General features: G+C 43.1%; 1 protein-coding gene and 1 pseudogene across 3 annotated transcripts in view; one reads left to right on the top strand and one right to left on the bottom strand.

Annotated features, from left to right (window-relative positions):
* LOC115791534 (tumor necrosis factor receptor superfamily member 14-like) overlaps nt 1–17554 on the top strand; it is a 31281-nt gene extending 13727 nt beyond the window's left edge. For 2 of the 3 annotated variants that reach the window (XM_030745632.1, XM_030745623.1), the window contains exons 3-11: nt 6971–7110; nt 7268–7361; nt 7489–7614; nt 9334–9489; nt 14801–14888; nt 14971–15150; nt 15372–15428; nt 15509–15550; nt 15635–17554. In XM_030745632.1, the coding sequence (XP_030601492.1) occupies nt 6971–7110; nt 7268–7361; nt 7489–7614; nt 9334–9489; nt 14801–14888; nt 14971–15150; nt 15372–15428; nt 15509–15550; nt 15635–15695 (944 nt within the window). In that variant the 3' untranslated portion in view covers nt 15696–17554. Of the gene's footprint in view, nt 1–6228; nt 6528–6970; nt 7111–7267; nt 7362–7488; nt 7615–9333; nt 9490–14800; nt 14889–14970; nt 15151–15371; nt 15429–15508; nt 15551–15634 lie in introns of those variants that run through there. The other variant, XM_030745641.1, reaches the window with a different exon arrangement.
* The window catches only part of LOC115791158 (NACHT, LRR and PYD domains-containing protein 12-like), a 1329445-nt pseudogene that overhangs the window by 627849 nt on the left and 683477 nt on the right, over nt 1–18119 (bottom strand).

Genomic DNA, 18119 nt, shown 5'->3' with positions numbered 1-18119 from the left:
ACAGAATGTGGAAAACAGAGAATTTCAACAGCAAATGTTCAGATGACCTCGAGGTCTCCATTTCTATCATTGTGTCGTCTCCATCAGGGGCTGCTGAGACAGAGTACTTGCATCTGTTATGGATAATCTGTTAGTCAGAGACATACCTGAACCAACCGTTCTTGGCTGAAACCAAACATTATGTACTTGTGTATTTTAATCAGTTATGTTTATTTTCCAGTCTAAGACAAATTTCTCAGGCAAGTAAATGTACATAAGGTATACATGTGGCATATATCATGAGTGTACTGCTTCAGTTTAAAGCAGAGGAGATGAACTCATGTTCCAAGGAATCAAATCCGTATATATGTCAAAGTTCAGTGTAATCTAATGAAGCCTGATTGGCATTCATCAATAATAGGATTTAGATATTGGTCACCAATAAGAGGGGTCTTTCCTAGGTTCAAAGTAATCATAATGTACTTTGCATGTACACTTCTTTTAAGGTATCACAGTTTCCTGTAGAATTTTTGGCTGATTTACTGCATCAGAAACATCTTTCAGTCCTGTCACAGAAATCTGTCCTCTGTGGACAGCTGGTGGACATCAGGGATGGAGGCAAAGAACTGAGAAGCTGACTGATGCCAGTGTTTAGAGGCATTATTGATCCATCAGTTCTTAAACTATGTTGGATTATTTTTTGAATGTTGTCGTTTAAACCTTAAAAGAGTAAGAGTAACAATCCTTTGGCTTTATGCTTTATGTATCTGCAGTACTGCTCAGGCAGCTCAGGCTGTTCAGACTTAGATTAGATTACATCAAACTTTATTAATCCCTTTAGAAAGATTCCATCAGGGAATTTAAAGTATTTTGGGGATAATGTAAATGTTTCATATTCCTTCATTTTTCTCATTTTTGGTAAATCACTACAGTGCTTTCCCCCAAATTTAGCAGTTTTGTATGTTATCAGCTCCAAATTAAGACTTTCACTTATAGTTTTGTTCTGTGTTGGGTCATATTTTCAGTTTTCAGACACATCAGAATGAATGATGATGCTGATATTAAGTTTACAGTAAGTAGGAAGCAAGTATCAGGCTCAGGAGAACAGAAAGAAGCTGCCACAGGAATGAGGAAGTGGGTGGTTTTGTTATTGGTGATGGTAACATGACTGCAGCTTCATTCCTCAGAGCTTTAAAGATGATAATGAGTGTTACAGGTGTATGTGTCAGTAACAGCTTCAGGTACAGATGATTTGTAATTTGTAGAGGGCCATCAGCCAAGACAGAGATGTAGGACCACATTGAAGTCCCACCAAAAACACTGTGAGAATCAGGAACTGTGATCAACCAGTAAAAGCACTCGTTCCTCTGGCTCAGTGTTTCTCACACTGTGGGGCCCAGCCCACTGGTGGGGGGCAAATGACCTGGGAAAAAAGTCACACAGAACATCAGATTAATTGTCATGGTGGAACAAGGAAGCGTTAGCAGGTGTGTTAGCACAGCAACTAGCAAAAATCTCCATGTGACGTCTGCTGTGTAAAAGAAGCTGCCACATCAGCACCGAGCCCAGTTTCACTCATGAAGGCTCAGCCATCCATGAAGTATGCTGGCTTCTTTTCTTTCTAAGCTTTTTCCACAGCAGGCCACAGTCTCTTCATCTTCTCTCTGTCCTCAGCAGACAGGTCCTCCACCAACTTCAGCTTGATGTCTTTCAGGAAGACATCAGATAGCTCGACTACCAAAATTAGTCGACATGGAATTTTAATTGTCGACACATCATATAGACCCTTTTACAGCCTATGTCATCAAAGGAAGTGAACTGCAACAGAAGTGAACTGCTACTGCATGCAAATCAATAAGAACAAGGAGACCGCGCAGCGTTTAAATGTGATTTAAAAGTGATATCAGCATCAAAATGTCTGCTGTTGCGTGTTTGGCTGTCAGAATTTCTACTCTACCAAAAGTGGAGTGAAGTTGTACTGAATCCCACGGGATCACGGCTGTTTGAGAGAAACGGAGGCGTCTGTGGTTGCAAGCCATCAAATGTATTGATAAAAATTGGACTGAGGACACGATCAGAAATGCTCACGTTTGAAGCGCCCATTTTATATCAAGTAAAGTTATTTATCTTCCATTGTTTATTCCGGGATGTCAGGTATCTAATGTACCGTATTTTTCGGACTATACGTCGCTCCGGAGTATAGGTCGCACCAGCCAAAAAATGCATAATAAAGAAGAAAAAAACATATATAAGTCACACTTTTTTTGGGGGGGGGTTGTTTGATAGAATCCGAGACCCAGAGCAGAAATTCCATCTTGAACGGCAATTTAAAATAATAATGGATTAAAGAACAGGACGAACACGGTTACGCCTACGTTATGCTAACGTAGCACATTCAGCTACATGACGCACAACGAACACGTGTTCGGTATGTTAACGTAACATTAAGTTATTCAGATAACCATAGCATAAAGAACATACTAACAAGTTAACCAAACCATCAATCCATTGAATTCTTCATCCTCGGTGTCACTTCTAAACAATTCCGTACACTCCGTAGACGAAGCGCCGCTTCCTCTTCTGTGTCGCGTTAGTCAGACTCGTCGTCAGCTGCAGTTCCAATTATTCCACCCTTTCTGAATCCCAACAGGATGGTTTGTCACTGAAGCCCATGTTTTCTTGATCCATCCAATGACTTCCAGGAAAGTTGGGTGGTGCATTCTCCCAGTTGCCGTTAAGCTGTGCTCTCCATCCATCATCCACTGCGCCCACAGGTTACGCAAGACTGCCTTAAAGCTGCAGTTCACGGAGATGTCAAGTGGCTGGAGTATTTTGGTTCATGTGTTATAAATGTCACATATACGTCGCTCCGGAGTATAGGTCGCACCCCCAGCCAAACTATGAAAAAAAGTGCGACTTATACTCCGGAAAATACGGTAAACAGTATTAGCTGGTAGGCTGTTTGGCTTTTAAACTGTAGTGTGGCTGTTTACAGGTGAGGCATCGCTGGACTCAGAGTCCTGTTTTTTTATTTTTTTTATTTTTCCGTTTTTGGCCACAGCAGCTTTTGTTAGCAGCGGAGAGAGACAGGAAATGGGGGACAGATACTGGGGAAGACACGCAAGTAAACTGGCGACATACATATGCCGCACCGCAATGTGGCATATGTATGTGGTCGCCGGCTTCACCACTAAGCCTCCCAGGCGCCCAGAGTCCTGATTTTTAAATTAATATTTAATCGCACTATAGATTACAATATGCAGTGCCAGTCAAAAATCTGAGCAGACTCACATATGAATGGTTGAGTGTGTCTCACAGTTTGACTGGAACAGTATATATATTTTCATTGTAAATCAATAATATCTGCAGTCAGAAAACTCTTAACAAGCCAGAAAAGCAGTTTGATGAAGTACTCAAGCTGCTATGCAGGTACAATCCTCTGTGAGGACGTAGTTCTCTGACTTGTTTACAATGACCTGAGCCTCATACACAGCGCTCCTGTTTCCTTGTCTTTGACTTGGAAGAACTTCTGCCTTCAAGAAACAAAACTCAGAGTCTGTGTCAGGATATTTGATGTTCGGTACACAGCGGCAAACAACATAATTGTAAGCATCCAGTGACTTATATGCACTGCAACTTCTCTGTGGTGTATACGCTGGGTTTCTCCACCAAATACACGTATATATCTGCCCACAGATACTGGGCCACTTGCTAACATACCACAGGGATCGGAGTCGGTTGCTGGTGGTCAAAATTAATTTTTGCAGGTAGTTTTCACGATCTTTCATTGATAATCCCTTCTCTAGATTGAAACACTATTGAACTCTGCCGTACTTCTGTTTCCAAAATGCTCGCGCATCGCTGCCTACGTCATCATTGTTTACAAACAGTAAATGGGTCTATTGTAAAACTGCGTGATTTTGTAGCTGCCATACCCTACAGGAAGATATGGGGGCAATACTGCCTCTATTTTCTGCCAATAACAACAATACCAACAAAGAATAAGTAATGAACAAAATAACGATGGTGGAACAGAGAGGAGGGTGGAGCAAATGAAGGAAAATGGACACAGACTGTCAAAGGTGTGGGAGCATTTGACAAAAACTAAAATAAAGCTGAATGCAGACTGAGCAGAGCAGAGCTTTCCTTCCACTGCAATGCTGAGCATTTAAAACACCGGTGTTGTGCCAAAGTAGTTATCCCCGACATAAATTGTATCCCCACCCTCAAGAGCGGAGGACGAGGAGGCGGAGCCAGTTGCCGCGCCTTATGCTTCCTTCCAAAATTTGGGGAATTCTGGCGATTATTCCTTTTTCCTACCAAAAACTAGAGGGGATACACATTTTATGAGGTAGGCCAATAAGTGTGCATTATAGCAGGGGGCACAGATTTTGGCAGATGGAGAAACAGCCTGATAAAATGTGTATCCGGCACCTGTTTGGCTGTAAAGTGCAACAGCATACTGTGTTGTCAGTGAGGCACACAGCTTGTCTATTAAATGTGAGAGGTATCACTTTTATTTATTTCTGTTAGTTATTATTATTTTTATTGATATGTATTTCTATTTATTAGATTTTGGTTTTGTTGGCCAAACTGAATAGGCATATTTTAATAGCTGTTTTTTAACTTAAGGTTGTGGAGCAGCAGTGAGCGTCCTCGGACAGGACAGTAGGTCAGGTGGACACTGGCTTCATGAACTGCTCTCACAGTGACACATTTTGAGTAACAGTACTGATGCTCCCTCTGACACCGAGGCTTCCAAACACGCTTCGAACTCGATAGGTCAAGTCTTGTGAAGCAGTGGGCGGAGCTTGCTTCAGTTGACATCACTGATGACGTTTGAACCGCTTCACTGCTTCATTCAGACTGAATCAGCTGGTGTGATCCTCAGAGTATTTCAGACAACTGAAACGCCGTTTCACACCCTGTACCAAACCTGCTCTGAGTCAGTAACAGCTGGTTTGTGTGAATGTCAGACTTTCAAAAATAGAGCCATCTCATTTTTCCTAAATGTGGGAATATTCTGATTTGGTGCCACTGAATAAGGTAAAATAAGTTGGTGTCCATCATCCATTTCTTTATACTGGAAACTTGTGCAGGTGGATGAGCATGGAAAATAAAAATGCTGATGCTTAAATCACATCAATAACCCAAAAATATAATGAGGTTACAGCCAATAAATCTCTCTGATCTTTCAGTCACCAGGCAAAAGAATCCACTCTGACATCGGAGCATTAATAAACTACTTTATGATTAAAAAAACATGATGACACTAAGTTTTACTTTGAAACATAAACTCATGCATCCACCTTTAAATTGGTGACCAAATGTGCGATCAAAGGACAGCAACGTTCAACGTGTCGAAAAGCAGACAGGGGAGATCAGACGCCACTGGGCAAAGACACAGTGATCATAACACACCTATTCAGTGTTTATTCAAATATAATACTCACAGTGCCATATCACTGAAGAGCTGCCTTTCTTTCTGCCTTTCTTACTTCCTGGTCACAGCAGCTTCTTCTGTTCTCAAAGGCTGGGGAAGCTGTCCCTAAAAGATAAACCATTTGAACCCATCTGCTGTGGAGAAATGATTTCTGAATAAAAATATTATAAAAATGAGGTGCATAAACTCACATGTCCTGCACAGGAAGCACAAAAACAAAGGAAAAACTGTATCTGGGATACAAAGAGCAAATACATAAAACACAGTTGGATAGCAGGTCATTTGAGAACTGTCCCAACACACATTAAGAAGTGTTGTTATACCTGAAAGGTGCGTCACATCTGCAGGGCTTCGTTTGGCTGTGCAACAACCATTGTAGCCAGCAGGTGTCACCCAAGAGTACTGAATGAACCTTTAATAGCGAACCACTTTTTGACACAGTGATTCAAAAAGGTTCAGAGCCTCAGAAAGCCTCGCTTTGCATCACCACCGTAACAGGAAATAATGTATTTGTGTTTAAAGCCCACTGACGTCTGAAAAGTCGCGAAGTTGACAACAAAACAGACCGGAAACCGCACCCTCTGACAGACTTCCAACTGCTGCTGTTACTCTGCTTTATTTCGCTCTAAATCCTAATGTAATCATGTAGGTTCGTGCACTCCGGGCTCTGCTCTAATTCTAATGTCTGTCTATGGGTGGATGGGTTAGTGTATTCACTCTCTCCATGTCCGTGTTAGTTCCGGTTTAATGAGGGGCTCTTATTTTGAAAGTAGTTCCGGTAGCTGCCACCCCCGCAGTTAGCGCCATTAGCAGCTACAAACCGGACCGAACGCGACCGAGCAGCGAGCAGGCTGGGACCGAGCATCTGTACCGGAGCTCCGTGAGCGGAGGGTTCCGTCTCTCCTTTCCCGGACACAGACGGATAAAGACGCTGCTGCTGTCACAGAGCTCACAGACGGAGCAGAGCCGACATTTTGTGTTAGTTTCGTTTTTGGCTCCAACAAACAACAGGCCGCGGAGCAGAGCAGGCCTCGGGGGTGAAAGGATCTGAATCACCTGTATAACTGAACAAAAAAGAAAGGAAACCCCTCAGAATCCAGCTTCGGTACGTGCTTCATCTAATCTGACTAACAACTCAAAACTTGATGAAAATGAACACGTCATAAAAAACAACTGTTGTAGTCACTGCTGGGTCAGAGCGACACCCCTGCTGGTTGCTGCTGACTCCTGCATTAAAGGCAAAGGGAAATACTTGAGCAGAGGAACAAGAGAGCAGACAGTGACCGGATGCAGTGTTACGAGGGGCTGCAGTACACTCAGGGTGGTGTAGCTGTGGTGCTGCTCCTCTCTGTGCTCAGTGAGTCTCAGCACTGCTGTCTGCTTCCTTTAAATGCATCATCAGAGGAGCATTAGAGTCAAAGCAGCTTCACTCACTGATGATGTCATAGTTCATGTTACAGCTCTGATCATGTGATCATGGAGAAACCTCTGTGATCCATCAGTAGAAGCTCTCCTAACTGTGACTCTGTCATTTCTTTGTGTTTCCAGATGTTGTCCAGCTGTTCTTCATGTTAAAACCTCCATCCTCCCAAATCTCAGTGATATGGTTTCTTAGGACCGAGGAACCTTTGAGCCTGGAGGATCAAATGACTTTAAAAAGGAACCCTCTGAGCTCTGCAGCATTCCTGGTAAATATTTCCTGGAGTTTAGAATCACCTGGTGAGCAGGTGCTGCATGTTCTTACTCCATGTCTTCTTCTTCTGCTGCTCTTTGTGAGTCTGTGAGCAGTGGATGGTCACAGTAAAGTGTGCAGTAACACAATGTCAGCACAACCTTTCCTTTCAGATCATCCTGATCAAAGTCTTCATCACTCTCAGCCTCACATGTCATCCAGCAGAGTATCTGATAGGCAGTGAGTGCTGTCCCAGGTGTTCTGCAGGTAAGAACCTGCTGAATGATGAGTGCATGTGTTTATTAACACAACTTAGCTGCACATGTCAGATGAGATGGACCCTGATGGATAAAAGTCCAGCCTGGAATGAACTTGTTGTTTTTCTTTTCATCAGGGAGTCGAGTTAAAACTCACTGTAATGAGTACAGAAGCACTTCCTGTCTGCCCTGTGTGGATGGAACCTTCACTGATAAACCCAACGGACTAGAACAGTGCACTCCCTGTACAAACTGTGCAGCAGGTACATCTCTGTTAGTCTCTTTATTATAGTGTGATTACATCTTCCAACACATTGATGCATTCATGTGAATATGTGAAGCCTCATACCTGTTTATTCATCTCAGGGGGCCTCCCCAACACCAAAGAAGTGAAAATGTGAAGGAAAGAGGCCACCATAGGCCTCTTCATATAATATCATCCTAACATGCTCGTTTATTCTGATGGTCAGCAGATCAGACCTGTGACCCTCTCATCAGCAGGCAGGAGCCGGCTGAACAAACAGCTGGTTATAAGCTCACAGTATACCAGCTGATGTTAGGCTTGGATATTCTAAAAATCAATCTTCCTCTCTGATAAACAGTTTGTTTACATCTGCACATCGTATGAGAGTTCATTTACTAAAGCCACTTTTCCACCGACGGGGTTCCAGTGCCGATGCCAGTATTTGAGCCATTCAGTGGGTTTTCCACCACAAACTCACTCGGCGTTCAGCCAAAAAAACGGGTTCAACTCCGGCCCGCAAACTAGCTGGTCTCAAGCCAAGAACGCGTGACGAAAGCAGCAGAAGGGCATGACTCTGCCGTCTCAACATCAAGTTTTCTACCATATTACATGTGTATTAATGAGAAAAGAGAAGCGATTTTCACGGCTGTGAATTAGGTTGGGCTCTAAGGCTGAACTTGCTGCTTTGTATCAGTTCATATCACAGATAAAAGGACACAAAGTGCGTACTTGTCGTCTTGCTCTAATCTCTGTCTGTGTTTCCCTCTGTGCTGCACACAGATGCTGCAGTAGTTTGGTTTGGACCCTAAAACGTATTTGCAGCACAGAAAGGAGAGCGTGTTCTCCCACGTTTGTGCGCTTCAGCTTCATGTCCAGACGAGGACCCGCCCACGCTCATACGTAAAGGAGCAGTTCACAGAAACGCGGTGGGAACGCGGGCCCGTTCTTAAGCGTTTCGCCGGTTCATTGGGAACAGAACGAGCACTGAGACCAGAACCCCGGCGGTGGAAAAGGGGCTTAAGTGTCTGAGTCCAACAATGTTTTATCCATTTCAAAGAAAGCTTCACTAACAGCAGTGCTTACTGACAGAAGAGTTCAGGAAGTCCTCACCTCAGTGTGGCTGCCATTGGTCAGAAGTGAGCTTCAGACTCCTTACACAAAGTTTTACAGCCTCCACAGTTAAGACACATCCATCCATCCTACTTCTTCCACTTATCCTTTTCAGGGTCAGGGGGAGGCTGGAGCCTATCACAGGGCTAACACAGAGAGAGCCAACTGTTCACATTCTCATTCACACCTTTAGGCCATTTAGATTCACCAGGTAACATCACCCCACTGAGTGCATGTCTTTGGACTGTGGAAGGAAACTGGAGAGAACCCACACAGACATGGAGAACATGGAAATGCCACACAGAAAGGCCTGGGCCAAGGTGGATTCAAACCTGGGACCTTCTTACTGTGATGCGTCAGTTCTAACCACTGTCCCACCAAAAAATAATTTGTTAAAGTCTTAATTTAACCACTACTGAATTGCAACTGGGTTATATGGTCCAGTAATTTTAAACCATTAAGGAGGTCTTTATCATGAGTCCATACATTCAAGCTGATGATGTTTCATATTTGCTGATGATGATCGAAGGAGTTTCTCAGTCATGAATCATGAGCACAGCTGTAGAGTCTCCACATCAACATCTACAGACCAACAAACATGTTGTGTATGTTCTTCTCATGTTGGCAGGTTCTGGTCTGAAGGTAAAGAGGTCATGTACAGGAACATCAGACACAGTCTGTGAACCCCTGCAGGGATTCTACTGTATCTACTCTGTAGGAGACGACTGTGAGACAGCACAGAGACACAGCAGCTGTGGACCAGGACAGTACATCAGCAAACATGGTAGGTTTGTGTGTTTATAAATGACAACACCAAAGTTCAGGGAGACTGAGCTCAGTTATAATTTGATGATCGTGTTTATTCAAAAGGAGGTGGTGACTTGATCCACCACTTTTCAGGACACTACCGAGGGGCTGCTATGCCAGTGTGAGTGCTTGATTGACATGTCTCCATAAGTTAAATAAATGAGCCGTCTACAACATCCATGCAGTGAAGCTCATCTCATTTACTTCATATTAGTGTCCATAACGAATGAGCACTTAATAGCTCTACACAAACAACTTGTGTGCAACCAAAAGAGAGGTCAATGGTGGCCAGCAATTGATCCTAACACTACAGTGATGGTCAAAAAAACACTGTGCTTCCCTCTGGTTAGCAGCCCACCTGACTGTCATTATTCCTTAACCCTTTTTAAACTGTCACCTCTCATTGCCCCTAGTATGCAGACATTCAAACAACAATCAAATAATGTAAATCAAAATAAGAGATGAGAAATGGACCGTCCACATTCATAAACACCATCATGTAGAAGCCAGCCAAAGGGGGCTACAACCCAGTGTACTCCTGGTTAGGGCTGGGCGATACATCGATTTTTAAAAAATATTGATATATTTTCATACACGACATAAGATGAGACAGTATCGTTTATGTCGATATAGTGTTGTTCACATTAAAATCATATTTATAGATCCACCAGTTCACCTTTCTCTTCTTCCAGTTCTCCGGTGAGGTCGGAGAGTTTTGGAAACCTGAAATCCTCTGCTGAATTTTGTTCAGTCAGCCTGTCATGTACAGGAGCCTGCACCTGGATGTACAGCTTTGTATAGAAGTCATCCTTTGGCTGTTTTTGTTGTTTTCTATTTACATTTTAATAGCACAGCTGTGAGTCTTTTTATAGAGGAAAAAAGCAATAATATATTTCAGGAGCATTATTATTTAAATATGCCAGTGGTTTATTTTTGAGTATTTTCTCATGTACATCTACAGCTGAATGTTAAAGTGCCTTTTTGTTTATACCTTTGGGAAGAAAAAATATAGAGATACTATTTTTGGTCCAAATCACCCAGTTCTACACCTGCTGTTGGTCCCAAGTCTGGATCAATGGAGGGTTGTATCAGGAAGGCATCTGGAATTAAAACTTTGCAAATCATCAAGAATCAGATTTCCGTACTGAATCAGTCGGGGTCTGGGTTAACAACTGCCTCTGGTGCTGCTGACCAACAAAGTGCTGATGGAAACTGCTGCTGTTGGCAGAGTGGGGGCTGGTAGTGTGGGGGCTGCTCTAGAGTCCAGTGGCGGTGTGCTTTACACCACTGCATCAACGCTCTGCACTGAGCTTGGTGATGTAAGGCTTGGATGCAGCTGCCATGGAAACCCATTCATGAAGCTCTCTCTGTTCCTGAGCTGATCTGAAGGTCACATGAAGGTTGGAGGTCTGTAGTGATTGACTCTGCAGAAAGTTGGTGACCTCTGTGCACTATGACCCTCAGCATCCACTGACCCCACTCTGTGATTTTACGTGGCCTACCACTTCATGGCTGAGCTGCTGTCATTCCCAATCACTTCCACTTTGTTACAATCCCACTAACAGCTGACTGTGGAATATTTAGTAGTAGGGCTGCAACTATCAATTATTTGAATAATCAAGTAGAGACGTGCATCCATGCCCTTCTTCAAGTCTGAAGAAGGGCATGGATGCCCAAAATGTTACTTCATCTTGAAGGCAATTAAATATTTTTCTAGGAGCGTTCTGGTGTGCGGACTGTCTTTTTCTGTTGATATCGCCCCTTGGTAATGAGCAATCTCTAGTGCTAATGGTGGCACCTGCTAGCAAACTGTGGTTATAGCGATCGTTCTGAGAGCTGAAGCTGAAGTACAGAAAAAAATAAGAGCTGAAATTCTCAGCACAGCGAGCACAACACACAAACACGATAGAAAGCAGTGGAGGTGTGAAAAAAATGTCAGCAATGATCCATTACAGTTATAGAACAGTAACGCTGCTAATGTGGATGAAACGCTCCATTTACACAGCGGCAGGGTTTAAATGAAGCATTGAGGGAACAAATTTGTGTCGAGGATTTTTTATGATCAAATCATTCGAGTTACTCAAGGAATCACTGGAGCCCTACATCCCACTAACAGCTAACTGGAATATCTGGCAGTGAGGAAATTTCAGGACTGGACTTGTTGCACAGGTATCATCCTGTCACGTTACCAGGCTGGAACTCACTGAGCTCCTGAGAGCGACCCATTCTTTCACTGATGTTTGTAGAAGCAGTCTGCATGCCTCGGTGCTGGTTTATACACCTGTATCAGGGTTATTATAGTTAATGAAAACAAACGAAATAACGAAAACTGAAGTTGAAAAAACATTGTCGTTAAGTGAAATAAATAAAAAGGAAAATTAAAAGGAAAAACGATAACTAACTAAAACTATATTGTGAGTTTAAAAAACGAACTAAAATCATAGATAAAATGAACTTTCTTTTTCTTGTTTGTCATTTGATTTCAAAGCCTTGTAGACTGATCGTTTTCCGCTCTCTGAGTTGAAGCTGGGAGCGCCGTCGGGCAGCTGTGTGCCTGCTGCGCTCACCGAGCTGGTCCTTAAAGTAATGTAAGCGGTCTGCAGAGAAAGCGGCAGAGTCCCGTATGGAGTTTCTTTGAGTCCGATAATACAGGTAGAAGCGTGTCTTGTTGTGAATGATGAAAAATGTATGGAACACGTCTCAGTGAGGAAAAAACAGCAACGTCAAAGTCCACCTGAGAAGCGCACACAAGGAAACCGCTCTGAACCGACGTGATCTGGGGTTCACCTCCGAAGAAATGTGACTACTGGTCGGGTCCACTCAGCTGCAACGTTGTGATGAACCTGTTCCGTCCTTGTGCGTTTCCGGCCACTTTATCAGTGAGAGAATAACAATCAGGAACAATCAATATTAAGGAATCCAGGGAATGAAGAAAGTGAAAAAATAGGAACAAATATGTTTGCAGCCAAAAAACTGAGCACAAAGAGCGAAGACCAAAGAAGTCCCAGCCTGCACCACAAATAAAACATCAGCACACGACCGTAAGGTAATGACAATGCAGCTACACAAGCAGAAATGCGACATGAGGTCGGCCACATATCAGCATCTAACCAAGCTAGCTCCAAAACAGAAGCTGTTGTTAATCTGCTGCACTGATGCTGAACTTTATTGTAGTTTATTGTAGAATTTATTGAGTTTGGAGTTCATGTTTTTCTTTGTTTCTCCCTGTTGATGTTCATGTGTGTCCTTAATATTACACACATTTAGCCTGTAGTGCTGCTGTCTGTGAACAGCTGGTTGTTGAATATATTTCTTTAAATGGGATCTTTTGTTGAGTTTTTATTACACAGGAGTTACTCTTGTACTTTGAATCTTGCACCTGACAAAGTATGAAAAAACTAAAACTAATACTGAAACTAACGAAACGAAACTAAAACTAAACAATAAACCAAAAATATACACTAATAAAAACAAGCAAAACCGCTCTGAAAACTAATTAAAACTAAACGATAATGTAAAATCCAAAATTATTATAACCCTGCCTGTGGCCGTGGAAGAGGCTGGAACACCTGAATTCAGTGATCTGGATGAGAGAGTGAAGACTTTTGGTAGTATAGTGTATATTGTGTGTACAGGACACCAGGCAGAAAGGAAAGAATGGCATTTTTATTTGTATAACACATTTCATATGTAGCATATTACTGGCAGGTGATACACAAATTAGGGGTGGGACTTTAACGCATTAACTTCAATTAATTAATTACAAACCTCCTAATTAATTAGATTCATTTTTTAATTGCGTCCCACCCCTAACACAAATACAAAGGAAACAAAAGATGCAAAAACATTTGCATGTAGTTCAGACCCAGAAGCATGGATCAAACAGATGTCACAGACCTCTACACACTGCACACCTACGACTGCATCAGCAGCCACTCAAACAATGTCACAATCAAGTTACCTGATGACACCACCCTGATCGGATTGATCTCTGATGGCAATGAAATGGCATACAGGGAAGATGTTCATAGGCTAGTGGAGTGGTGCTCAGGGAACAGCTTGGTCATTAATACCTCCAAGACCAAATAACTGATTGTAGACTTCAGAAGGAGGAAGTCCAACCTGCAGTCAATCTGCATTGATGGACAGTGTGTGGAGAGGGTGTCCAGCTTCAAGTTCCTGGCGGTGGGGTTCGAACACCTCAGCGGTGGTGAAGAAGGCCCAGCAACGTCTCTATTTCCTGAGGATCCTTAAGAGGCTGAATCTGGATAAGAAACTGCTGACCGTCTTCTGCCGCTGCTCCGTGGAGAGCATTCTGATGTACTGCATCTCTGTGTGGTTCTCCAGCTGTACCACAGCACACAAAAAGGCCATACAGAGGGTCATCAACATAGCCCAAAAGATCATTGGACACTCACTCCCCTCCCTGGAGGACCTTTACAGCACCTGCTGTCTCAGAAGTGTCTACACTATCATCAAGGACAGCACACACCCAGGACACTGGATGTTTGAACTGCTGCCCTCGGGCAAACGCTACAGACAACTAAAAACAAAAACAAACCGTTTGACAGACAGTTTTTATAACAAGTCCATATCCCTGTTAAACAAAAACAAGACAGTTCACCTGTAGGCAGATCTGTTTTTCCATTAAAGTGCAGTAACTTAGGTTGCAAAAGTACCATGTGCAATAATTGATGCTGCAGGTGTACATCTGTATATAGGATATCTTATAGTTAATTATGTTTATGCCCTTTTAAATTATGTATTGCTCTTTTAAATTTGTTAATGTTTACATACTCTTTCTTTAATTGCACCAAGAGGGGGGCTGTAACCCAATTTTGTTGTGGAAATGTACAAGTACAATGTGCAATGACAAAGGTTTATTTCAAATTTTTTTTTTTCCATTTTCATTTCATTTCACAACCTTTGCTGTTGTGCATCTTTGTGCTGCAGCTCGTGTCTCAGACTAACCAAACTAAATGAGCTGAGCTCACCTTCGTACCTGTCAGGTTAAAGTGATGTTGGTGAGCTGCAGAGAGGAGCAGCTGCTGCACCTTCAACAACACCTCCACCGCCCTGAGCTGGAAGCTGCTTAAAGGGTGGATGATGCAGACACTCTGATGCTGTCTCAGCTTGATGTGTGGCTGCTGCAGCACACAGAGGCGTCTCAGTGTGGATGAAGCCTCAACATCAGCAGACTCGTGGGAGGGGCCAGACCTTGAAGGTCTCTGTCAGAGTGGGGAGTCCACACTGATGCTCACATGTTCATGTTGTCACGTTCTCCTCAGGAACAGCCTCCACAGACACCGAGTGCTCCGACTGCAGCGCTGGAACCTTTTCAGATGGAACATCTGCATCCTGTCAGCCACACACACAGTAAGTGAAGCTTCAGAGCACACGTGGACACATGTGGAACATCTGGACACTGTGCTGGAAACATGTCCCTCTGTCCTTCCAGATGTGAAGATCTAAACCTTCAGGAGATAACAGCAGGAACATCTGCAGCTGATGCTCAGTGTGGAGAACGTGGAGTTGATGTGGGAGCAGCTGTTGGTGTCTCTGTGGCTTTGGTTTTAATTATTGTTGCTGTAATAGTATTATTATGGTACCTCAGAAAGAAGAGGAAGTCTTCATCCAGGTGAGGATGAGAGAAGAATGAAACTGTTGTGTTTCCTGCATCCTAACATTTACTAACATCCTGACACTGATCTGATATTTGACTGTTTGATTTAATCACAGACACAGAAACACAGACAGGTTTGTCTGTTTCTGACTGTCTCACAGTCTCTGTGTCAGATAGAAACATCTGATTTATGTAAAAAAAAAAAAAAGAAGGTAACTTTTTTTTTTTTTTTTTAGTTCACCAAAAACAAACAAAGAAGAAGAAGGAGATTTACCATTTGATGAGCACAGAGGGTAAGACAGTGACTGTCTCACAGTCTGTCAGATGGAAACATCTGATTTATGTAAAACAGTAATGTTGTCTTCTTTTTCAGATCATCAAAAACAGATGAAGAACGAGGTGATGACAACAGAAGGTAAGACAGTGATGGGTTCAGTGACTGAGCTGCACTGATGTCTCTGCAGATGTTCCTTTAGCTCTGATGTTCTTCTCTCCTCAGTGTGAAGGAACATCATGAAGGTGTCCATAACGGTCTGCTGCCTTCATCAGACGTCTCCTAGACTCCAGGATTGTGGCTCATTGTGTGACGTGTTCTTCGACAGTCTGGTTCAGATTTTTACATCAAAAGTTTTTCCCCTGTTTTTCTAAGTCAGTTTTAGTGATACTTTACAAATAACTCCTCCCTCCTCCTCATAAGTTCAAGGAAAGTTGAATCCAGCTTCTTGGTGGCTGTAAACTAGCCCACCACTCACTGGCTTTAGATGTTGTAGCCTTCACAGCAGCTCTCTGCAGAGACCTGCTGTGCTCTCCTTTTAGTGTCAGTGGTCCTCACTCAGCCTTTTAGCTGAGAGGCCATTAGTAAATCATTCACTGGAGGAGGGGGGCAGCAGATGTGTGTAGACTATGACAGACAGACCTGGGGGGTGGCTGAGAGTCCCAAGCCTCTAAAAATAGTGAGGGCAGCCTTCCATGTTTTGCTGTATTCATGCAGAGAGGCTGGTGCTGACGGGGAGCTCAGACTGTCCTCAGTGGGAGCACTGACTCAAAGTGGAGTGGTCCCTGATCCTGTGAGATACCTCCATCAGAGAGGGTGGAGCTGCAGCTGCAGTCTTTTTGTTGCTGAGTGTTTTTAGTGTTTTATCAGGAGTGCAGGTGAGAGTTACCTGTGAGGAAGCTCATGTGGACTCATTTAAGGACGCTAACATGCAGACAGCTAACTGTAGCAGCAAAGCACTCGTGCTTGATGAGAAGCAGAAGCTACAAAGAGACTCGTACTGCTGCTGCTTCCCTTGGTACCGGGGGGGGGCTTGCCTATTTTTCATCCTTCTCATGGAAGAACCAGGCGCTCCGGGTGTATTCCAGGGAGGAACCCAGAGGGGATGCACTGCTGGATCATCTACCTGAGGAGGTCAGGAGGAAAGCAGCTGACAGTGATACAGGGGCAGACTGTGATGGAGGGGTAACAGACCCCCATAGCCTTCTGAATAACATCTGCAGCAGGATGGATGAGCTACGATTAAATACTCAACATTGCCATGAAGATGGAGACTGGAGCTTCATGTCCCAGCAGTGCTTGGTCTCTCTGTGAGGCTTTTATTTGCCCAGAGAGTTTGGAAATGTTGTCATATGCAGCATCTGTATTTCAGCCAGTGGAACTGCAGTGTACCCAGCAGCTCCTGTTCTTATTCTGGGGATTTAATCATTGCTAACACAAACTTGTGTTCAGATTCAGCCCCCAGCACAGAGCTGTGCTGCAGTGGACGAGGACAGCTCAGAGACTGGTTTGTGTCTGCAGACTGGAGCTTATTCCACAGTTTGGAGTTAAACAAGGACACAGGCTCACCCACAGACTGCAGCACACTGATGCTGACAGTGGGATCCAGAGAAAGGAGGACATTCACTTCCCAAATACTGAGCCACACATCACTGAAGAAGGAAAAGACTGCATTGATACAAAGAAGCTGAGGGGGACAGAAAGAAGATGAACTCCAGTAGAGTTTCATGAGCTTATAAAAGTCCTTTAAAGACCGGATCCTCAGAGCTTCTCAGCATCTTCACTGTCCTGACCTGAAGAGCTGCAGACTGAAGATGAACTTAATCTTTCCTGCTTTTATTAAAATGTGTTTGTGATGTTGCTGCAGCAGCTGTGAGCTCTCAGTTTTTATAGATTTATTCTAACAGGACTTTATACAAAGTTCATCTGTAACAAAAATGACATTAATTAGATTTTTTACATGTTCAGTTTTTATGATCCATATTCCAAAGGTGGGAATTCTCTTCACTGTGTGGATGGAAAGTTATGGAGTTGTTCACCCTGGATATAATATTTTGTATTTCATGTGTATGTGTTCTGTACTGTTATAAAGTGACTTTCATATATTCTTTATTAATTTTCAATAAAAATGTCTGTTCTGTGAGAGATCTGCCTCGAAGGCTGCAGAAAGTGCCACAAATATAACAAATATAATATTACAGATCTATAAAGAGCAGCCAAAAAGACTGGACTGATTATAATGTAGATACAATAATGCAGAGGCATAAATATATTTACAAAACCAGTCATTTTATATATAAGCCCTTCATAAAGTCTGTGTACCAAAGTATATTTGCTACATTAAAAAACACTGGAAATTATATTTTAGCACAACACTGAAAACCTGAAATCTGCTGTCTCACCTCAGACCTCATGAGAAAATCCTTCAGCAGCTCTGAATCCATTAAAAATACTCCTAAATCTGCATATTTACTGTGTGCAGTTATCACTGATGTGACGTCCACACAGGAAGCCACAGAGGACTGTTCACATGGTCATCAGCAGGAACATCAGCTGTAAGAAGATCAGCACGGTGGTCCTGATGAGGCCTGGAAACAGGACGCTGAAAGGGTCACACTCACTGACTCCTCCTGAAACATACTGTAGGTCATGTGACCAGTGAGGACCAATGAGAGGTTAGAGCGTAGTTCAGACTTGATTCATTTAATGC

Source organism: Archocentrus centrarchus, chromosome 2 (assembly GCF_007364275.1).
Source record: "Archocentrus centrarchus isolate MPI-CPG fArcCen1 chromosome 2, fArcCen1, whole genome shotgun sequence".
Taxonomy (NCBI): Eukaryota; Metazoa; Chordata; class Actinopteri; order Cichliformes; family Cichlidae; genus Archocentrus; species Archocentrus centrarchus.
The sequence above is the reverse complement of the archived record's forward strand: the minus strand, read 5'-3'. Positions and strand labels throughout refer to the sequence as shown.